This window comes from Anser brachyrhynchus, assembly GCF_964034855.1.
Source record: "Anser brachyrhynchus genome assembly, chromosome: 3".
NCBI lineage: Eukaryota > Metazoa > Chordata > Aves > Anseriformes > Anatidae > Anser > Anser brachyrhynchus.
In genome coordinates this window covers 100,438,272-100,462,541 of record NC_137696.1, presented here as the reverse complement: position 1 = coordinate 100,462,541, position 24,270 = coordinate 100,438,272, and the positions used below count along the sequence as shown (strand labels likewise).

General features: G+C 37.1%; 1 protein-coding gene across 3 annotated transcripts in view; it reads right to left on the bottom strand.

Annotated features, from left to right (window-relative positions):
* BMP5 (bone morphogenetic protein 5) overlaps positions 1-24,270 on the bottom strand; it is a 66,586-nt gene that overhangs the window by 3,996 nt on the left and 38,320 nt on the right. For 2 of the 3 annotated variants that reach the window (XM_080586496.1, XM_080586498.1), the window contains 4 exons: positions 22,279-22,476; positions 14,744-14,820; positions 12,776-12,886; positions 6,875-9,102 (listed from right to left, as the gene is read on the bottom strand). In XM_080586496.1, the coding sequence (XP_080442622.1) occupies positions 8,953-9,102; positions 12,776-12,886; positions 14,744-14,820; positions 22,279-22,476 (536 nt within the window). In that variant the 3' untranslated portion in view covers positions 6,875-8,952. Of the gene's footprint in view, positions 1-6,874; positions 9,103-12,775; positions 12,887-14,743; positions 14,821-22,278; positions 22,477-24,270 lie in introns of those variants that run through there. The other variant, XM_080586497.1, reaches the window with a different exon arrangement.

Sequence of the window (24,270 nt, the reverse complement as noted above, 5' to 3'; positions counted from 1 at the left end):
CTGCAGTGTGAAAAGACTGAAGCATGACTGTGAAAGAGAAAAGGCTGATATTGGTGAGAAAATGAGCAAACAAGACTGTAATTACCAAAGCATCTGTTTGCATGTAAATGAGTGTGGTAATTACACAGATAGAAAGTGGATCTTTAGAAATGCATGAAATTAGAGTAGTTCACAGGAAGTTAGTTGCAGCAATTCATATGATGAGTGAGAGGGATTCTGCAGGCTTTGGGCAATCATGAAAACAAGATTATAGAGAAAAATACAGAACCATTAAGAAAGAAAAAAAAAACACCTATATAAATGTGGTTTGCAATCTGATGGAGTTCTGATTCTTGGTAGAAAACTACTGTGTCATTTTTAATATCTAGAATGCAAAAGACATATATTTATATCATGAAAATCTACCTGGGCACAAGTGTCCTCCTCATGACCCAGCTATGTCAATGGAAATACCATTCCTGGCTGCCCTTCTGGAGGTATTGGTATTAGTATACTTAGTAACCTTCTAGTGAAACAGTCTGTTCAACAACAACAACAAAGCAAAACAAAAAAATCAGCAGAAGAAAAGATCCCATTTGTGAGCTAAAATAGCATGACTAGCTTCATAGGATAGGGTAGAAGCCAGGGCAGAAGCCATCTGCACTGCCATTGTTGCACTCAGACAAGAATATTAGTGCTGAGCTTAGTTACAGCCTCATTTTAGAAGACAGAGCTACAATGAAGGCTTTCAGGGAACCTACACACCTGCAATCAGCTATGAACATATGCAGAGCTGTTCCTACTGCCTTGTAACCAAGGATTTTAAGGAGAGGGATATCATAGCTGTGTATTATATTTAGTTACTTAAATTAAAAAAAAAAAAAAAGGAAATATATGCATGTAATCTGATTCTTGCCTTGACAGTTATTACCTGACTTATTGGCTTATTTCTTATAGGTTTTTCAACAGCAGAGTTCAGTTTAGGGGAAAGATACAGAAGAGTGAAAGGAAAACATGGTAAGAAGCATTTAGCAATACTACTTAGTTATTCTACAGTAAATCCAGAGGAACACAATCTCTTCTACTGTAGTTTGTATTTACATCATGGGAAAAGCTAAGAGAATGGCAAAAAACTTAGAGACACTTGGTGGAAATGGGGTGTAACATGATTGAAGAGAGGGGTCAAATTCTTTCCTGCCAAAGATGAGGAAACCTCTGTGAAAATGTCAGTGAAGCTTCACTGAGTAACACTAGTACAGCTTTTAGCCAGTATGGGAATTTTACAATGAATATTTTTCTGTTGTTGAAATAGAGGCATATCTTTAAGCACTTTTCTGATAAAATGCTGACATTTTCAGTGTGCTTGACCGTGCATGGTTCTGCCAGACACCTCTCCCATTTGCCTGCAGTGGACATGAAGATGCAGATCTCCTGGACAGCCCCCACATCTGGACTGTGTCAGAGAAGGGAACCCTGCAGCTTCCAGGCTGCTTTCCATGAACCTGGGAACCCGCAGTCCCCAGCAGTCCTGGCTCCTCGTCAGGGTACGTCGGCACCCCGCCACCCCAGCCCTTGCCAAGCTGCCAGGGCTTCTGCAAGATGTGGACATAACCCTGGGTCCTCTGCTCCCACCAACCTGGGTTTGGATGCTTTCGATCTTAAATGTTGTTGTGATCTTTTTTTTTTTATTTTTTTTTTATTTTTTTTTTCTAACTAATGCAAGTTTGGGAATTTCAGTTCAATTCTGAACTGAGTGTTTTTTTCCCCCAGAATTGTATGTTATGACTTTCAGCCAGTTTTTGCTGTGGATAGATGATAGGAAAGAGCAAAAGCATAGTGGCTTGGTTATAAGGAGAAGAAAACTGAGAATTAAGCAGTTAAATTGTGTTCTGGCTCAAGTAAAGTTCTCATTACCTCACTGTCCAATACAGATAAACAGTAAGAATCAGAAATATGTTCATGAGGATTTCAAGGCCACTGCTAATTTTCGTGGATTTATATCAGTGTATCTGAGAGTAACTATCTGGTCCTTGGATATATGTCCTGAGGTAAGCAACATAGATCCTGCTAATTAACTCTTTAATTTTGTCTGAATTAATAGATTTCAAAACATGAAATTTGACCAGGGTCAGTAGTTTGCTTCCTTAATTCAAGTTTTTTACTAGCTATATCGACATAGTTAAATTTTCTTGGTAAATGCACAAATACTTTTCAAAGGAAGGTTTCATGGAACTCTATGTACTTACCTACACATCTTTATCCACAAGAATTTATAACATTATATCAAATCAAGAAAATCCCAGACAAGTGAGAAAAAGGAAAAGAAAAGTTAGCAAAAAGGTTTCTCAAAGTTTTACATCCCAATTAAACAAGTAACTGGCTTGGCAGGTCTTGTCTTTGTTCCATCCCTGCAGCACAGTGTAGGAAAGAGCATTCCCTGTGGGAGTTGTTAGTCTTGAATAGCAAAACAGATAACGTGGAGAAGGCTGAAAAGAGTTGTTTCAGAGCTTAAGGAAGAAACACTCATTTTGAAAAGGAATCCCGGTAGTGGGTATATAATTGGCCCAAATAAAAGGGAACACACTTTCTTGTGGCAAGTAATTCAAGACAGCTCAGCAACCAAGATAATCAGACATGAAAAGCATTGTTTATCAATTAGATCAATTAAGGAATTTTGATGTATGTGCCATGTTTCTCCACCTTGTCTTGTCTAACTTTTGGTCTCTGAGCAGCTGAGTAGCTCTAGGCTTGAGACTAGATTTCTCCTTTGCGGAAGGACTTCTTGGGGGCAGAGAAAAAGCCCTCTCCAAGTTTTCTCATTACAGCTTAGTTGAAGATCTTTCTCATTTTTATAAATGTTTCTATTCACAAGTCAGTTGGAGACCCAGAAGAGACCAGAACAAGTTAGACAGGCAAGGTCCTGTTTCCATATCTCTGCTTCAATTCCACTCTCTCGAAGAACTGTTCCCTGGAAAATATGTTGCTTTCCAGCCAACATCTGCCCTGAGATCCCCTGCTACAGAGATTTTAACATAGTCTTAACTCATTGATGAACATCTCACTGAGCAGAAGAAGTGTGTAAGGAGGAAAAGGGACGGAGGGAGGAATCACTGCCTTCAACTCCACTGGTACAGATTTACAACTTTGTTGAAAAGGTGCTCCAAGATCTGATTCAAAGAGATCTTGATTAATTCCATAGAAATAGCTTCAAAATATAACCACCCACACATAGAAAGGTAGAGTCTGCACCCTGCACATGCCCAGATTTTATCAGTCACTGCCTGGATTTTCACCAAAAAAAATAATCATGAAACTTGAAAAGTACTTGGTAAATGCAATTATAGGTCCAGGTAAAGCCCTAAGATTGCCGATAATCAGTAAGAGATACGAGCTGCAGTGATGGGACTCTGAAGTGTATCTGTCACTCCACAAACAGTGTGGGATAAGTGTTAGAGCATGGGATGCTGGAGATCTCATCTCCCCTGTACTGCTTCTCTCCTGCTCTAATCTTAGGCAAATGTCTCCACCTTTCTGTACCTGTAAGGTGGCAATAATAATAACACATACTTCTTTTATAAAGCATTAACATCTGCTAAAGCAATGAAAATATCTTCATTCCTATTAATAATAATAATTGATGGTGCCCATCTGGCAGCAAAAACATGCAGGAACAGAACACAAAGCATTTAGCTGGAAACGTAGCAGTCAGGAGAAATGGCTGTGTCATGTGTTGTAAATATGGAAAACAGAATGCAAAAGGCCCATTTAATTCACATGAGATTCCTGATCCCTCATGTACCACGTTTGGTGATGATTTATTTGAATTAAGATGGCAAGAAAATCTCCTCTTGCTGGTTTTTGTTGGATTTTTAGTTTAGTTTTCTTTTGTTTTTAATCAAGCTCTTGCTCAAGCCATGTGAGTAAGTATCCAGTAACACATTGTAAATCACAGTTTGCAAGTTCTCTGACTGCAGATGAGATAGTAAAAGATAATGCTGTATAATTCACATGTGGCTTGTTCGTCATTCAAGCACCACATGTCAGATTCTCCCAATGCACAGCCGAATGTGTGAGCAGAAAAGTTGGTAGAGATTGCAAAGAACATAATTTAAAAGTCTTGGTTATTAGAAACCTCTGCTTATTCCTGAAACAATTCAGAATCTTATGAGTACAAGCCTAAGAACTTTTTAAAACTACCTTAAGAGTCATCTTTGAGTCAATTTGCCATGCAGGCATTGCAAGGCAATAAAAAAATAAATGGAACAGAAAAAATATGCAGTCAGCAATTGAGACAACATTTACCAGGTAAAATGGATGAGAAAAAAATTATTCCAAAATGGTAGTGTCTGACAGCATGATAAAAAATAGGAATTTTAAAACAATATAATGGTGTTTGAAAAGTGTCATGGGTTGCCATTTCCTGCAGTTGCTCAGAAAAGGTCTATAGCGCAGCCACTGTTGTAAACCCAGTTTGTAGTCTTTGCTCAGAAATTGATGAATTGTAACCCAAAACTGCAATTCCTCTATATTGTCCATAATGAAAGCCTCAGTACCAGTGTCTACGGTATAGATGTAACAAATAGCACTCAGCTATGTAGAATTTAATACAATGAGGTCATGAATTGTCTAACATTTGGCTCCTATCATAATATGAATGCTAACTATTGTTTTACAGTCCTACAGGTACCAGCATTCAAAATAAACAGCTGCGCAGTCCTGTGCAGCTATGAAGGACTGGTTTCTTAGTCCTGAAGATAGCTGAACTTCTCATATGGTTCCTTTTATATTAACTACCTAGTCACTCAATACAAATGCAAATGTATCTAAAAACCTAAACAGGCCACTGCAGAAGGAAGAGTCACACGGTTGGAAAGGACTTGTCAGTCAGGATAAACTTTCAACAAGAACAAGGAACGATCATCCTTCTTGCTTGAAGACATCCATGCCAACGTTTGTCTGAGAAATCTCTAGTTGTTTCATAGTGATTGGATGCACTGCTATGTTGTCAGCTACCAGCCAGCTTTATATGAATTTATTTTTTGGCTAAAAAAAAGGGGCTAATGCAAACTGAAAGAAGCATGTTCTTGACTATCAGTAAACCTCTCCCACCTGTTTCCTAATTAATGAAAGATTTAAACCTTTGGCCAATTTCAGGAAAACTTGACCCTATAAATACTTTGTAGAAATGGACTTCCAGAAAAAGAAGAGGTGCCCATCAGGTTCCAAACTAGAGGAAGCCTGTTAATGTGGCTAGCACATCAGAGAATTTGCAAATGCTCTACACTTCAGTCAGTCAGAGCTCACCTTGCCATCATTGCACTCACAGGACTTTATCAACATCACAGTCACAGGACTATGTGCTTTTAAAGGAAGATTAAATAATTCTTGCTGGAATACTGCACGTTTCAGCTCTGACTACCACAGGGTGAATACTTCTAAGCCATAGAAATGGTCACTGGTAGCATACTGCAAACATTTGATTTTGGTCAAGAATGTATAGTAATAATGTTAACATTATGAGTAAATCGAAGATTTAGAAGCTCTGACCCATAATGAAACAATAATTTTCAGAGTCATAGAATCGTTTAGGTTGGAAAAGACCTCTAAGATCATCAAGACCAACCATTAACCACAGACTGCCAAGTCTACCACTAAACCATGTCCCTAAGCACAACATCTACACGTTTTTTTAATACCTCCAGGGATGGTGACTCAACCGTTTCCCTAGGCAGACTGTTCCAATGCTTCACAACCCTTTCAGTGAAGAAATTTTTCCTAATATCCAACATAAACCTCCCCTGATGCAACTTGAGGCCATTTCCTCTTGTCCAGTTCCTTGTTCCTGGGGAGAAGAGACCGACTCCCACCCCGCTACAAACTCTTTTGAGGTAGCTGTAAAGAGTGATGAAATCTCCCCTGAGCCTCCTTTTCTCCAAGCTAAACAACCCCAGTTCCTGCAGCCGCTCCTCATAAGTCTTGTTCTCTAGACCATTCACCAGCTTCATTGCACTCCAGCACTTCGATGTCCTTCTTGTAGTGAGGGGCCCAAAACTGAACACGGTACTCGAGGTGCAGCCTCACCAGAGACGAGTACGGAGGGACAATCACTTCCCTAGTCCTGCTGGCCACACTCTTTCTTATATGAGCCAGGATGCTGCTGGCCTTCTTGGCCACTTGTGCACACTGCTGGCTCGTTTTCCTTTTTCTTTTTCTTTTGCTCTTTAAACTCTTTCCATTGTTAAGGATGCATAAAACTTAAACAACTTTAAAAAGGATAAAATTCTCATGTCTCCTAAATGATAATGGAATGAACTTAGCAACTAACTATATAAATAAATACAGATTATATATATATATATAATTCAATACAGTTACATGCATATTGTTATATACATATTTATATTTATATATATTATGTTTAAATATATATAAAGCAAAAGCTAATTGATACAACCTAATAAACAAAAAGCCCTATACTAGGTACTCTTGTAGAAGGGATTAACTGAACAAGTTTTCATGAAAACACACCTACAACCTTGTTCAGAGCATGGTGAAGGTGGTGCCACTATCCTTTCTTTCAAACAGAGGAATGATCAGTTAGGTATTTAAGGAAATCTTAAAGAATATTTCTGCTTTCTAGTATATTTTGAGCAGAATGTGAGCAGTTTGGAGGTATGATTTGGAAGTGTAATATTTATTTAAAAATTAGATGTTTCAATGAGCTGCAACTTAAGACAAAAAAAAAAGTGATTTTGCAAACTATCTTCATTAAAAAATGAACTGCAACAAAATCTATGCATAACTATTGGCAATCTCTTGCTTTTACCTTTAAGAGAATAGATGAAGCTGGTGTCATTTTGTCATGTGTCAGAAGCAAAATCACAGTAGAACAAGATAGCGTTAGAGGTTTATTATGTCTCAAAATATAGAAATATATTCCAACAGCATATTTTAAAGAATAATATAACAATAATCTTCAGTTTCTTATTCTCAAAATGGTACACCATCATTTAAAAATATATTACTTAATGTACCCCAAACTTAGTTTCCATCAAATTCTATTTAGAATAAATCAAGTTCTAAAAAGCATATCCACCTACCCACTTTATACAGAAACAAGTAAATTTTCTGAAGGTAACTGAGGAATTTAAATTGTTTTATTTAGCTGTTCCAAAATGATAATTCAGTTGGGGACATAGTATTTTGATATAAACCCTTGTGCATGAACTGCAACTAAACATAGATATGTAGGTAATGTAAGCATAAAATAGAAATTGAAGTGTAAAATGGAACTGTTGTATCGAGGAGAAAGAGCTCCCAAGACTGAAATCAGAACTGTTAATTAAAAAAAAAAAAAAAAAAAACAAAACAAAACAAAAAATGATTGTATGCATAAAAAGATGTATGTAATATTCCAATAGCAAGATAAATTAGTTTCTGCAAAAAAGGCAGTTGCACATTTGCATGCATACACAGTCACACACACACTGATTTTATCAGTGTCATCATCTGAGTTTTCTGAAATATGTCTTAAATAACCACTAAAGTCAGAGTTTACATGAATAGATTGTCTAAAGAGAAACTGAAATGTTGTATTCATTTTTAACAACACTCTGAGAACTGTTTAAATGAAGCATTTTTAATCAAGGCAATTCATGATAAAAGCATATTATACTTAGCCATTTAATAAAGAGAAAACAGAGTTACTATTTTCCCATTTTGATAACGTGAAAACAAACAGATGTCCAAATATTCTAAATGTGGTAAATTTAAAATAAGCATATGGGTGGTAGTGATGGGAATGATAATCTGTAATAAATTGTGCAATTCACAACCACAGGATTTTATTTGAGGCCGAAAATTTAGGGAGGTTAAAAATGATTTGTATGGATTTAAGAATTTTCAAAGTTGTAATAACTGATGTTAAAAGGAAAGATATCCCATCTTACATCTTATTATTGAAACCAAACCTGTTAGAAAGGAAGATGGGACAAAAAGTAGGCTGCAAATTACCCAGCAGTTCGTTATGAAAGGTGTTTTTCATCTTTCCTTGTGAACAACCACCATCAGGGTCAAGTATATAATAACTTGTCTTTGTAATGGTAGCACTTGTGTGGTTTTTGTTTGATTTGACCTTATGTTGTTATAAAAATATTTGCCACGGTAGTGTGATGTGATAGGTAATAGACTGATGTGATTTGAGGTAAGAATGTTGTAGTTCAATTTTTAGTGTTAACTTGGAAAGTCAGAGAGAGATGCTAGAGTCTGTCTCCACAGAATTCCTGAAGCTTTGGGCCTTTTGCAAGCCCTGTGGCCCACAAGCCAAGAAGTAACACGCTCCTCCAGTTACACTCATCTTGTTAAAGAAAATAGTTACAACAATTATGTGCAATCTCTTCACTTCTATTTTCTATCTACTATTTATTTACTTAAACGCTGTTCAACATTTCACTTTTTCTACTGGAGCAGAACTTCTAAAAGAAAAAATATGTTTAGCCAAGCAGTTTTGTTTATTTTTTTTTCTGTGCCTTTTTCTAAATAAATACCTTTCCACAGTTTTCATTGGCACAATATGACCAAACGTATTTTAGTTCCTTTAACAATATGAAGCAGTAACAGAAGTTCTGGAGTTTCTAACTTAAAAAAAAAATCAGTACAAAGGTTTTACTTAAAAGTATTGAAATGGAATGAAATAGGTTCCAGTATGTTCAATTGAAAAAATTAGTTTTTGAAGTTCTACTGCATAGTAAGGTGACCCATAATATAAATGGTTTTGAAATTTTGCTCATACAAAAGAAACTATATACTTTTAAATAAATAAAAGCTACTATATACATTATATTGTACATTTAAATGAGAGATGACATGAAATGGAACAAATTTAGGACTGCCTTTTCATCAGCAAGGCTCATATCTTGACTTTATTACAATACTGAATAAACCCCTCTGCTTTAGATTATTATTTTTTTCACTCTAGTGGCAGCCGCATGAACGCACCACCATATTCCTGTATTTTTTTAAAATAACATTGGAACTGTCATCAAAGTAGAGCACGGAGATTGCATTCAGTTTTGTTGGTGCACAGCATGGCTTTGGTACATGATCAGGGAACATCAAATGAACCTGAAAGACAGATAAATACATAGCTCATATATCAAACAGAGAGGTACAAGTACAACGTCAGTGCAAGACATGTCTTTGCAATTCAGAGAGTTCTGTGGTTGCAGATTTTCCTCGGTTAGCAACTTTAAAGCACAGCTTACCTCCAGAATGTTGCTCTGATTTCAATCGTGCGGGCAGAGTTATACAATAATAGCAGATGGAGAGATAAATGAGGAGGAGCGGCCAAGATACAAAGTTGGTTTTCAGATGAAATTTAGAAAAGAGTTGAAGCTAGGCTGTAGTTCAGGAAAACACATATGTTAGTGCCATCTCTGCTGAGGATGATGCTTAACATGAAGCACATGCTCATGTCCTTGGTCTCACTGAGACTCCAGCATATGCTAAAATGCTTTCTCACATAGAGTCTCAGCATGGAGGAAAGTTTGTTACAGGCAGCAAAGGCTGTGCAGGCAAAGGCTGGTACTGAAACACTGTTTTCAGTCTACGAAAGAGTAAGATGTAGGTTTTCAGACAGCATGAGTGTATTTAAAGGTTTTATCTAGGTATCTGTGGATCCAATTCTACTTCCACTGAAGTCAAAATCAATTCATAATGTGGGTGCCAGCTGGACAGGAGGTATGGGGAAAGGACAGAGACAGAGAAGGCTTTCTGTACACTAGGCTGAAATATATCAATGAAAGGTTAAAGAGAAGGAAAACAGTTTTGAACAGCATCCCAGATTGAACAAGATCTAGTGGAAATATCTGAAAATTGGGGAAATACAAGTTCTTTGTACTTGAAAGAAGGTTGGATGTAATACTCTACACGTGCTGAAGACTTGGAAACTGGGGAGGCCAGAAAGGAGGGAGTTGTAATACAGAGGGCAAGAGATTATTAAAGCATGGATGAAGTCTTCAGCAGTAATAGGTTTCATTTGTATGTTAAGTCTTTGTAAATCTGTTAGAGCCATCTGTCTCGCAGTGATATAAGCCCAGAGACTTTGCCAGACAACAGAGAACAGTCTATCAGGAAAAGATTTTTACATAACTGTTACCATGAGAAGATCTTTTGAAATGAGCAATAATAAATTCTGAAGTAGCAATTTAGAAAGGGTTTAGACACATTTAAAAACAGTTTAACAAATGAATAGCAAAGCATTGGAGAAAAGAGTGATTGTGCCTTGTCTAAGCAGATGTTTGCCCTGCCATCAGTGCTGGTTCTGCCAGCCCCTGCCACCCCAGAAAGGAGCCCCATGGCCCTGCTAGCCCCTCACAACAGTGATGCTCACAGCCTTTTAAAGAGTGAGCATCTTTATTAAGGCAATAATTCCAAAAGCCTGGAAATCAGTGGGTCTACCTGCTGACCCTCTGACTTGAGTGACCATGAGGTCAGTTCCGTGCCAGCACCTTTTCAGTGTCTGATGGGAGGAAAAGAAAGCTAATGTAATTTATTAAGTACAGTCTATCTTGTATTTATATGCATCTGTGTCTTCTGTCTGCCTTAGTTCAGCCTCAGAAAAAGAAGAGAGAGAGGTACTGGCCCAGCATTTCTCCTATGCTTATTACAAAAGAAAAGAAAAGAAAAATGAGTCAGTAATGTTTGGAGGGGTACCAAGGAACAATCACTCCCCAAACCAAAGAGTGGGCCTTTTTAGAATGGTGTAATCAGTATGGCTGAGAGATGATTACATTTGGATTAGGGTGGGGTGTATGAATAATTGTTTCCCAAGCCATCCCCATGTGCACACCTTGTGTAAATCTGAATTGTGCGTAATTTAAACCAGAAAGCATACAACTACTGTTATCTCATCTAATTTATGTGCAGTTAAAATTTAATTAGCCTCATGATTTTTTGGCTGCACAACTGAATGCATATACAGTACATGCAGAGGGAGACACACAATTCCAAAAAGGCCATAAAAAGGAGGGAAAAATCTAAGTATCCAATTTAAAAAAAAAAAAAAAAGTGGACAATCTACACATATTTCTTAACCATAGTAAATTAAGCATTTTTGGAAAGAGTAGACGTAGAAGAGAAAATAGCACTGGGCCACTTCTTATTTAAAAGCCCATAATTGTAGAAAGGAACTCTAACCTGGGGATTGCACTGATATTGGCAAATTTTCTGGGCAATGTTTACATAATGCTAAACTTCTGCTTTGCTGACCTATTTCTTTGCAGTTCGGGACTGTATGTATTCTGTTCTTCATCATCTCCTAGGCACATTGCTATATTCCTTGCCAAATAGCATTTGATGTTCCACTTCACCTGAACCTCTTACCACAATTCTGTATATTTCCAGACTCTGACTTTTTCCCTTCTTTTTGTGAATCTTGCTGACTTCAGTTCTGGGATAGAGGAATAATGTTACACCGGTGGCTGGACTTGTAGAAGGTGCATAAATGAGACGTTGAACGGAAAGAAAAAGGTCTCAGAACATGCTGAGTTTCTAAGAATATCCATTTCACTTAAGATAGCAACATTCACAAGAAAATTTTGTTTTCTGTCAGAAACAAACAGGGAAGACCAAACTTTCTTTGCTTGGGGGTTTTGTTTTATTTTCTTTACTTTTGGTTTTGCTCGGGAGGGTAAAAGCTGCACACTTTTCTGAAGGGGAAAGGCTTTTCAGGACAAGTTTGTTGTTGTTGTTGTTTGTTTGTTTGTTTGTTGTTTTTTTGTCAAAATCAAAGAAGATCAGCAACAAGCAACACAGACTCATCAGGATAGTCAGGTGTAAGGACACTTTTCTATCATCAGTTTAAATCAGAGGGAAGCTTAAACCCATGTTTCTCTATTTGCAGTCAAGTGCCTTGATGTTTTCAGAAGCTCATTAAGGATGGCAATCTTCTCTCCTGATTTCATCCTCCCACTCCCTTCTTGTGTATCTCATTTCTCTGTTGCATAATCAGTCTGCTAATAGTGATGATGTTCAGAGACTGTTCTTCAGCTGGCACAGGTGAAAAATCATGACCAGACATCAGACCCATAGCATTGCATTCTAAAGGTCTCAATTTCTGGAGGTGCTGTGTTTTCGAAAATATAGCTGAATACTTCTGGGCTGGAGGAGGACTTGCCAGCTGCTCCAACTAAGATCATCCTTTTGGCTGCTCTGGCTGGTGCACAGGACTAACTGGCAGAGGCAAAAGGCTGCCTGCAAATCTTTTACATGTACCAGGCAGAGCAACAAATCCAAACACACTTATAAATAAGTTCTATTTGTTAGCCAGGCGTGACTGAACACAATTTCTTACATGCAAATGCATCTGTTTGCAAAGATTCACACTAAATTACATTTTAAAGCTCTCTGCCAACAGCTGACAATAGAGGTCCACTGAGTGGCCAAATGTCAACAATTCCGTAAGGTATATTATATAGATGCTAACATGGAGCTTCAATAAGCTACAAAAAACTCCGGGGGAGCAGGGGCCCCCTTTGGTTCCTGTCTACACAATTCTCCAATAATAAGACATGGTCTTTTGATGTATTATTGCTTTTGAAATGCAATGGAAACCTATCGCACAGACCATTCTGGACAGTTCATCTGCTCTCCACTGTAATCATCAAATCATATCTTTGAAATGGGTAATTATTTATAGAAATAATCAAGGTTCAATAGTAGTAAGCAGAGGAAGAAACAGGCCCTGTCCCAAGACATGAGTGCAAAATAGACAAGTATAACATAGGCAGAGGCATACCAGTGTCTGAACGATGGCGTGGTTTGTTGCGTTCATGTGGGCATTGAGGGGAAACGAACACTCTCCATCGCAGTAAAATGCAGCATAGCCCTCTGGTGCAATAATCCAGTCCTAAAACAAGAACAAATAAACCCACTCCTTTTTTTTTTTCCTCACTCAGAAAATATAAAACTATATCAAGCTAACTAAGACTTGTCCAAGGACAAAATGAACTTCAGAATGTGGCATGTTAAAATACTTTTTTTGCCAAAAAGAAAAAAATAAAAAAGAGAGAAAAAGAAAAGCATTTGCTTTCTTCCTGCAAAACTCCAATGAAAATTAGATTAAAGAGAAATCTGTGCTGAATACCAACTAATGAGGCTGTAACAGGAATTAAAGGCCCAAACATGTTTGTTAAAATACTTTTCTTCCCAGAGTGAAACTCTTGGATGCTTTTTTGTGTAACAAAATTAATTAAAATCTATCCTCTTTCTTCATCATATTCATTACCATTAATTGTATAATTTCATTAGACTAATGGTTACTAGAGATTACCCAGTCGAATGGTACCGAATCATGTATTTTGAGAACGTCTACCAACACAAACAGCATACGGAAAAGATGAAATGGGGGAAAATATTTTAAAATGTTAATGAAATCTATGCATTTAATTTGCTGAATTCTTCTTTTGTTAGGCAAAGGTATTGGAGTTGCTGTGGGAAAAAGGGAGAGAAGCAAGTACCTATTTCATGGTTTTTGTTTCTTTTTCCACCCTGAGACTCCACCCCGAATCTCACAGATCAACTATTATACAGTGTAACTTTGGTTCTCCAACAGAAACTCTGAACTTTTCAAGTATTTTTTGTGGAAAAAAAAAAAAAAAAGATTTTCTTTCTTGACTGACTGATTTAAGAGCCTTGTGCATTGGGGGGCATATCAGAATTTCACATTTCAAAAAATGAAAGAACTTGTGATACCTGACAAAGACAGAGAGACAATGGCTCACTTGTTCAGTAGCCTGAGCTCAAGTCAATACGACAAACTTACTCTGTCACCATGGACAGGGTACTTATGCTCTGCAAACTTGGGAAAAGACTATCTGCCTACTTCTTCAGGCTGCTGTGAGGATACACATACTACAAAATTCAGACAGGGCCTTGAGAAGATATGAGAATCTGAGCTAGATGTCTTAAGGATGAGCTTTCATTAAAGAGCACACTTTTTCTTCTCGAGACTATATAGTCTGTTTTCCTCATAGAGATGCCGTTTGAAATAATTCAGAGAAATGTGAAAGCAGACATCTCTGATTTCTTAACAACATATGCAACATTTCTAGGTTATAGGCTTCTGGTGGCCTTCTTGTTCTCTCTTTATAGACTGCTCCTTATCTTAAAACAAACAAACAAACAAACAAACAAAAAACTAGACTGATCTCTATTTTCTTTTCCTCATCATGCCCTATCTCTGTCTTTGTGACCTTTTACTACAAGTACCTTCTTTTTCTCGTTACTATACAACAGGGAGAGTTTGTCCTAGGAATTACATCAACTTAGCATCAGTGTAAAAGCCACTGAGCAGTGATCCAAGCTCTCCTTGCCTATGAACCCCAAAGAAGTGAAATCTCTCTGAGTTGCAGTAGACTAGAGAAAGGAGAATTTGAGTGCAAATTTCAAAAGTTTCTTTGCTTACTGTGGGAATTTTTGTTTTATCTACTGCAGGTCTACTCAGATCTTGAGTAATGGTCCAGATTTATCTTTTAGTGAATAAATCCAGATCGTAAAGTCAGTCATCTGCAAAATGTTTGAGAGAATAGCAGCCAAAAAAAGTAAAGAGATAGTGATAGGGTTGCATTGCAGAATGCATTTAAAGAATTTGTCTCTCATCAGTGAAATACCAATTACCATGAGAAGAACAGACTGTAAATACTGGGAGACAGTAAAATAGATTGTGCCATTTAGCACTGATAGGAAACAGAATTTATAACCATACCTGCCATCCCAAGTCTCGGAAACTCACGTAAAGTTCATGTTTCTTACATGCTTGCTTTTGCTCACTTGTGTTATAATCTATAGGAAGAAAATAAAAATTAATAACTTTTTTTTTTTTAGAAACATTGCTAGAACTGACAAGATTTAGCTCCTGAACAAACTGTAAAAAGGAAAGGTACAAGCATACTGTCATTTGTCCTCACAGAGTCGGTAATAATGTCAGTATAAACTAGGAAATTCAGAATCACCAGTATCAGCCTAATGCAATTTGTGTACAGCAGAAACGACACCCTCAGCATTAGGGAAAACAGTTCACATGACCTGTTTGCTCTCTAGCTATGTAACAAATCCTATAATATTCATATAGGTAATTCAAGGAGGACACCGACAGCCTGATCTAAGGTATACTGAAGTCTTCGGCCTGTTGGCACAGATTTAATTGTCAGGTAAAGAAAGTAGCCCAGTTCAAAAGATAAATTAACAAAGACAAAAATTGTCCTGAAACAACAAAACTTCCAAAGGTCTATTATTAGCATGTTTTTTACTCATTTTTAAATCATATTTTCTGGAAACATTCACCAGTCAATGATCTTTAGTTTTAAATCTACTAATATACACAAGTAGAATAACAGCTGCTCTTTTAAGGTTTGAATGTTTCTGTAGTGTCAGAAATATGTCAGGATCAAAGGACATGAAGAACCTTCCATATGTGCTTCTCCAGAACAATCTTAAGTCTTGAGAAAATGTAGTATTTGTTCCCCACTGCCCCTGAGGAACAGGAAAAGAAGGAGGTGTAGACATGCCTTCACTCCATTAGCAGCCCAGAATTGGTTTAGAGAGCTATTTGAGTGATGCAATCAGTGAGGCATGTGATGGAGCAGGGTTCCGTTTAAAGAATGCTTAAAGTGTGGGGTTTTTTGACCAAAATAACTATTCTGACAGAAAAGAAAAAAAAAGTTGGCTGAAATTCATGAAAAAAAAAAAAAAGACACTGAAAAACAAACAAAATCTTCATTTTCAAGAACAGATTTTTTTTAGATAAAGTTTCTTAACACTTGAAGCTGAAATGGGATGGTCTCTGTTTAAAAGTTCCAGGAAAATTGAAAGAGTGTCCTTTTTCATATAAAATGAAAAAGAAAAACACCACACAATTTTCATTGCACCCTGTTATAACATGGAAGAGCTTTCTGTTGGCTGGAAGAACTTCATGACTTGCCATAGAAACTGTAGAAGAGAGAAGGAGGTTCTTCTAGAATTTGTACTTTGATCCTACAAGGTTTCTTACAGTTTGATTGAATGAAAAGCTTGCATATATGTTTAGAAATATTAATAGTCTCATTAATTAAAGCTCACAATTAGGTACTGTGAAATCATAGAATTTGTAGGCTGCAAAAAGTCTCAGTGATAATTTAGTTCATCTTTCTGCTGTAACATGGAATTGGTATATACAGAGTATTGCTGACAGTTGTTTGCCTAATGTATAGTCCAAAACCTCCAAGGCAGTGAAATGTATAGCATCTGAGATAACCTGTTGTAGTGCTTCTCTATCTTTGTAGAAAACTCTTCCAAATAACTGTCCTAAATGATCTTTTCTGTGAATTTACCAATTGCTTCTTGTCAACTGTATCATTGTTTCCCTGAATTCTTCTCACTTTCTCTGTGACTTTCTGAAGATCTGATAGCCAAAACTGAACACAGTCTCATGTAAAGTAAAACAATTACTTGCTATGACTTTTGGATGATTTTCTAGCTGTAGACCACAGAATGGGAATTTTAAAGCAAAATCACACTGCTGAATGATCAACTTCAGATCCTTTTTTGATGTAATGCTGCCTAGTCATTTTAGGATTGCTTTGTATTTATATAAATCACCAGCATCATTGCAGAGTCACTGTCTGACATTTTGAGTGTTCTGGAGTAGTGACTGGAGAATATTTCTCATGATTCAGAAATGGGAAATGCCACACCCATCTTCAAGAAGGGCAATCAGCCTAACCTCAGTTTCTGGGAAGGCTGTGTATCAAACCCTCCTGGAAGCCACATCGAGGCATATGAAGAACAAAAAGGTGTTTGGGAACAGTCAACTTGGATTTACAAAGGCCTAACTGCGCCTAAACAACCTGACAGTTTCCTGTGATGAGCTGGCTAGCTTTGTGGGCTAGTCAGAACTGGGTGTTCACATTGCTTTTTGGAAGGTTTTTGAGATGGTCTCCCATAGTATTCTTATAGCCAAATTGATCAGATATGGTTTGGATAGGTAAAGAATATAACAAGTGGAAACTTGGCTGGACTGCTGGGCTCAGAGGGTTGTGATCAGTGGTACGAAGTCCAGCTGGCAGCTGGCTGCTACGGATGTCCCTCAGGGACCAGTACCGGTGCCAGTACTGTTTAATGTCTTTGTTAGCAACCTGGACAATGGGACAGAGTGTGCTCTCAGCAAGTTCACAGAGAATACCAGACCTGGGGAGAGTCATCCATCATCCAAATTACCAATAAAATGTTGGACCAAATCAGATCCAGAAGAGACTCAATGAGATATCATTAAAAATACCCGTCCAAATTTTACTTTTATTGATAACATGCTATTTGAATATATATATATATATTTTTTTTATCAAGCTATGTATATATTTTCTGTTGAAGGCACCTGGGCCCCAAAATGTCTCCTGAGATGGTGTCAAAAACTGTGCACAAGTTGAGATATATCCATTTGCAGTTCTAAATAACTTGTAATATCGTCATGAGTGTTAAGTTAGGCTTTCTAACCTATAATATCCTAAACCCCATTCCTTTTTAAAGGTGAATACTACTTTCTTTCCTAGCCCTAGCATTTTCCTAGCATTCTCTTAGACCTTAATGAGCTATTTCTCAATGACAGCCATTAAAGATTCAGCTCAGTTCTCCACAGGTAGCTAGTTACCTGCTGCCATGTGAGATACCGTCTCTTGGCAGGTAGGGCCAAAATATATGCCCACATCCTATACAGAACTCCTGCATCTTTCTGGAGTAGCCACTGAAAGCAAGGCAGGATACTCTAAGACACGATGAGTTTCCAAAAATCTATATGCTTTCAATATAACCAAGAACTCTTAGTCATCCCTTGTGCTGAATTGCCTGTAATCTAGCATGTTCTGCACATACATTAGAAGTAAGGCAGTGGAAGGGGAGTGCAAAGGAACTTTAAATTCGAAAAAATTGAACTGTCTCACTATTTCTTTACAAGGATCTGTATACTGATTTTCACTAATATCAGCACTTGTAGGAGGTAAATATTGAGCTTTTATGTTTCAGCCATTAATAAGAATTTTAAATTCAGTATATACAATGCAAGTCACTTTGAAAAAAAACAAAAAAAACAAAAAAAAAACTATGACTGAAAAATGTGGGAAAGATATGCATATGAGACAGTCAGGGAAGTCACAATCTGCTTTTAGATAGCACCCAAGCAGTCAAACTAATGTAAGCTGAAGACTGTGCTTTTGTAAGTTCTCTCAGTCATGACATTTCCATATTTAAGAATATGTACAGAAGTTTTAGTACTAGAATACAGCAGAAGTGTCTACAGTTAAAGGAGAAAGGCTGAATAATAAACGTGCATCACTGCTGAGATGTGTTGATTGTCTTGATATTCTGAATTACTTGAATATAGGTTAACCAGGAGTGGATGTGCAGTCACACCACGTTACCTGATATGGTGGTCTGCATTTTATGTGAAGACATGAATCTTTAGCCATGTAATCCACACACCTATGAAGAAAGCTAAACTCAGGCAATGTGTATTCCTTCCTTGAATTCTATCTTTCATACAAGACAAACGTGTCTATTGTAACATTGCATGTAAGAATCAAATGTGACATTTATAACAAGATTTGGTGCCAAGCATCCAATTTCATATAATGCAGCTTCAAGGCCCATATGCTTATTTTGTCAAGAATCAAAACTATAGGATATTATGGGTAAGTGACTGTTGTTCCCAACATTGTCAGGGATGGCAGTTAGGGTTCAAACCCCTACATAGCAGAAGGAGTTGTGGAAGGAGGGCAAGAAAATATAAGAAATTTATAAAAGAATTATTATTATTATTTATTTATTTTGGCAGGGAAAATAAAGACATTGAGACGTGACTATGTATACTATCATGTGTTCTTCATTAATTAGTGTGACATCAACCAACAAAATACAGGAAATGCACAGTTAAGCACTGTTTGTTTTTTTTTGTCTCATCACATTATGGCCAAAATGTATGTAGTTTACTGTGTAGTAAGTATTCAAATGTGGATATCCTCTAGTGCCTAATTATACATATATCAATATATTCTTTTTAGGTAAAGCTCAAAAAGAAAAAATAAAGTCAGACTTTGTTTCAAGGCAGAGTTATATGAGGTACTTTGGGAACAAATTGTCTTGTTTTGATTTGTTTTATTTTTTCATTTTATGTTCAGTTTGACCACGATAGAACTGGATAAGTAATAAACACTTCTATCCTCTGTGCAGGCAGGTGAGGTCTGAATGCTAAGTTTCTTTTCTGTGTCTTTGCACTACATTGAGTTCATGTTCTTTTGAAGATTTTAGGAACATAGGGATGCTGGCATCAAATCTGTTAATATTTACCCAGCTGTTATAATAATAACTGGTGCATATAGATTTTATTTTCTCCATTTTGTGTTTGTCTATATCCTCATGAATAATTCAAAAATGTGTTTTCCAGTGGAAGGGGAGAACTGAGTTGCCCAGCAGGGCTATCCTTTTTGATGTGCTGAGAATATAGTAACACTAATCGCTGGGGTCCAAAAACATAGAAAAGAAATGAGACAAAAAGCAAAAGACAAAAGGCAACAGGAAGGAAGAAGAAAAAAAAAAAAAAAAGAAGTGGGAAAAAAAATAGAAAAATAGAAAGAGAAAAAACAAGAGAAAATCAAAAAGAAAAGGAAGTAAGGATTGGAGTAAATTTGGGATTGACCTGCAGAGAAAAATATAACTGAACGCTGTGACTTATAAGTAACGACATACCTACGTGGCTCTGGCTACTTAGATGAACATTTGTCACTGTCAAAGTCTGACTTGGATGCTCTGGATATAGGTTGTAGAACAAGCTTAGAAACAAGCATCTACATCACACAGTGACTTTTGCCCATCCCTGTGTCTTTTGCTTCCACAGGGCCTTGCATCAGGGAATAAATGAGAATTGAATGTGGCCTCACAGACCACTGTGAGGAGGAGAATGGGCAGAGTTCTTTGGGTTTTTCTTTTGATGAAATATGAAGAGAAGAACTAGAAACCTCTGGAAGCTGTGTAGAACTAGCAGCCAGCCTCCTCCAAGAAGCTTGCTGCAGTGAAACCCATCCAGTGCACTTGTCCAGTTCCTGGGGCTGCTATACAGAAGAAAAAGGGCATAGCTTTTCCCTGATAGCAGGCTGTGCCTGTGTTCTGCAAAGATGTGAACATCTGGGAAATAAGAATGTGTTCTCTCCTTCAAATCATTTTTTCACACTGCAGCATCTGGATAGAATGTGCACATTACCTTTGCAGTCATCAGTGTGCTCATCCACAGATTTTAGTGAGATTTTTTTCAATAATTATCAAAACAGAAAGCATTTTAGATCACTTACAGCATGAAAATTCCCATAACTGATCTTTAAGGGCATACAAACAAAAGGAGTTTGTTTATGTGTGATATGGGTACTGCTGGTGAAAACTGCAAGGCAACAGCATGAAAGCAAATTTGCTGTTGTGCAGGAGCTAGTCCTACAAGCAGTTTTGCTACGGAGGACATTGCTATGTGAGGCTGCTATGTGAGACTCATCTACCTGTAGCTTTACCACCTATTCCAGCCTGCCCACATCTTGCTACCCCCATCTCCAGTCACAGGTTGCTGCCCATGCCTTGATGCAACTGCACATGCAATTGCTTCTTAATCTAATTTTGTTCTAACACTAAGGTTTTCTGAAACTACAATCTTTTTGACAGAAATATGGCATGGATCAACATATATAGTGATGCATATCTATGGCTATGCAGGCTGGGGCCCAAAAGAGGTTAGGAGAAAATTTGTTTCATAATACACATTTCACTAGAGATATTCTGATTTTTCTTGTTTTACAGCAGTTCTGGAGCAAGACTGGATGCATAAATGAGGCTGACCAGTGTTTTGAGACATACATACAACTCTTCATGAGGCAATTCTCATGCTGATGCAACTTGCTGGCATGTGTTAAGGCTGATTTTTTTCCCAGGTTAAACCAGCAGGGAGCTTGTGTTCATCTTTCCTGTTATAATCAAGCAGGCTTAACAAACCTGTGCAGTTTTCATTTCCTCATGGACTAGAAAGACGGGATTCAATTTGAAGTATGATACTTATATTTAGGTATCTTAAAAGTAATGTGCACTTAGATTACTTTTTCAATATATATATATATAATTCTCAAAATTAGTAGACATTTTCCAGAAAATATTAGAAGACTTTAACTTTTTTTGCTGTTGTTGTTCAGAGAGAATATTACTTACCCTGGAGGTAACAGAGAGTATTTTAGATTTAATGCAGTTACAAAGAGCATATTTGACTGTATTTAAAGAAAACAAAACCAAAAACAACACAAGAAAACCTCATGTTGTACTATTCAGTCCAAAGTCTTTATGAAAATAGCAGAAGTACATTGTATGGTAGCAGGAAAATCGAAGGAACGGTTTCTGCAGAACCAAAGCTGATCATACTAGAATCATCCAAAAGGCAAATTCATTTCCTTTTCTGAAGTGAATGAATATAGAGCTAGCATAAGCTAGCAAACGTAACTGATGTGCATGCTTAAACCACATCTGAGTTACAAGACTTCTGAAGAAGTTTAAATAGTTAATAAGGACAGAATGCTTAGTCAATATCACTTTATAAATAATGGATAATAATACCTTTTTGATATAGGGCATGTATTATTTTTTTAATAATAAGAAGTTAAAATTGCCTAGCTGGTGACTTTTTTGTTATTTATTTATAATTGCTCTCCTACAATATCGACTGACGGGAGTTAAAAGTTAGTTGTGCAGATGAGCTGTTTGTATTATAGTTACACAGAATATCAGAAAACCTTTCGATATTCAAAAACAAACAAACAAATAAAACAGTTGTAAACAGAGATCCCTGGTGCCTTAATAAATGTTAGGAGCTTTACAAAACGTAGGATCTTCAGAAGGAACTCGTGCATCCCTCTAAGTCACCTACCTCAGAAATAACTATGTTCCAGATCTGCAATTGAAACTAGAGAAATAGCAGTGCATTTTTTTCTACCTACACCTCAAATACAAATAAAATTGAGTCATACATGTAAGTGAACCAACTCACTGAAGGTAGATCATGCTCAGAGTCAGCATAACAAAAGAGGCTTAAGCAAAGCTATAGGGGCAGGCAGAAACATGGCAGGAACACAGTTTCTGACAGCTCAGCCAATGAGCAATGTCTTGTTAAACTGCTGAGACACCACTGCATTTGAGCAGGTGCCCATAACTCCTGTAAACAGAGACTGGTAATTCATAGCTTCGTCTTACCCCCAACACTTGGCATCCTAGAAGACTCCTGATGACTACTAGATTTGTTGCGGTTCTGATTTTTTCTTTTATTGTTGGCTGCTCGAACAGAACGGAAAAGCACTTCGCTCGCCTTGAAGAATGCAACCATGAATGGCTGTTTAGACTGAGGCCCTTGTCTTCCAACCAGGCCAGCAGATTTAACACTGATACTTCGACCTATAAGGCAATGGAAATCATAAGTTATATATATGAGGTGAAGTTCTGCCCCTACTGAAGACACACTGGGATTTCCACCAGTGGCTGAAGCAAGGCAAGGATTTTGCCCATAACCCTGAAGTTACACGAATAGAAATCCTAACCTCCTTTTGTTTAAGAGAACTTAAAGGACAAAAAATTCAACAGTTTACAAAAGTTTCAACAGCTTTACAGGTAATTTGTCATTGCATGAAGTCTCCATACACTGTGTATATTATTCAATACATGGATATTTTAATTCAGTCTCACGTATGCATCTATAGAAGTGAAAAAATAAATGAGTCCCATTAAAGTCTATAGGCTATCAAAAGGATAATGTAATGCAGTCATCTAGTTTTTGCATCGCTTGGGTGTCAGATGTGAAAACTTATATCCCCAAAGCAAATATGTGGCAAAGAGAAGCATGGATAATAAATATACCTCTGCTTTAAAAACAAATATTGTACAGTGTTACTCAAACTGATGTCCATTCACTAGTAAAGGTAGGAAGGTGTTCAGTTGCTCAAGAGAACAGGGTTTGAAATATGGACTTTATTGATTCTGGTTCTGCACCCAAGGGATGTGCATATTTCTCAAAAATATTTGTTCAGCCAGGACCATGTGGTAGCCTCACTATATTATAGGATCTAAACCTCAGTAAAAGAAAAGAAAGCAAAACAACTCACTGAAACTGCATCAGTGACATTTCAGCAAATAAACCCTTGCTCTTAACAGAATTTATTTTGGCAGCATAAACACTTTTGTGCATACGTGTATTATGCAGAGCCCTTCAACCGTCAGAAAACGAGACAGTGTCATGTGAAGCTGTGCAGCTGTGCTGGGTGGGGGACACAGAGGTCCTTTAAATGGGGAGGTGCAGGCACGAGCACCACCCGCGCTGCAGCATCAGGGCACCGGGGGACTCCTCTAAACTGGCTGGAAATGTTTGTTGTGCGGACAACAAAGGAGCATCTGCCTCGCTAACCTGCAATACCATTAGCTTAATCACCCTGAAAGAGAACTTACAAATAAGCCTAGGAATCAACCTTATAGAAATAAGCATATAGGTTTCCTTTTCAAACACAAACGTACAGTGGCTGTATGCCAGAGTCTATATTTCTTAGAAAAACTCTATCACTGGCGTAAATGAAAGAGGCAGTTTGATTTGTGGTTAAAGTAGTTTCCATTCTACTTCCACTGTAACAAATGTATTAATTCAGCTCAGACTTCCTCCTTCTGGCAGCCCTTTTGCAGTAAAAAGAGAAATTAGAAGTTCCAGCCAAATACCATACCTTGAACTGACCCACTTCAATACATAAACACTTTTACAACATGTTTATTCAGGTGTAGCACTTTAAATTGGTTTAAGATGTTTCCAGTGACAGAGAGCCCAGCAAAGGCAGGAGAAGAACTGAGAAAGTTAGCAGTTATGGAGCAGAGTAATTGGCAACATATTCTGAACAATTTTGATAATTACTTTTTTGACTGCAAGGGAAAAATATATTTGTTGAAGCTTCTGATTTCATTTTAAATGTCTTTTTAGTCTTGCATTTCTTTAATTCTTCTTTTCATGTATTTATGTATGTAACTATTAAATAATTCAGTAACATTAATTTCTATATGTTCAAATATTCTGTTGCAAGTCAGATATGAAAAACTGTACAGACTATTCTCTATTCATTGAACATGGACAAACCAACCTCTTACCACAAAGTTCCAAGTTTCCCCTCATTTCTAGAGGGAATATTTTTTATTATTTTTCTTTATTTTTCGTTC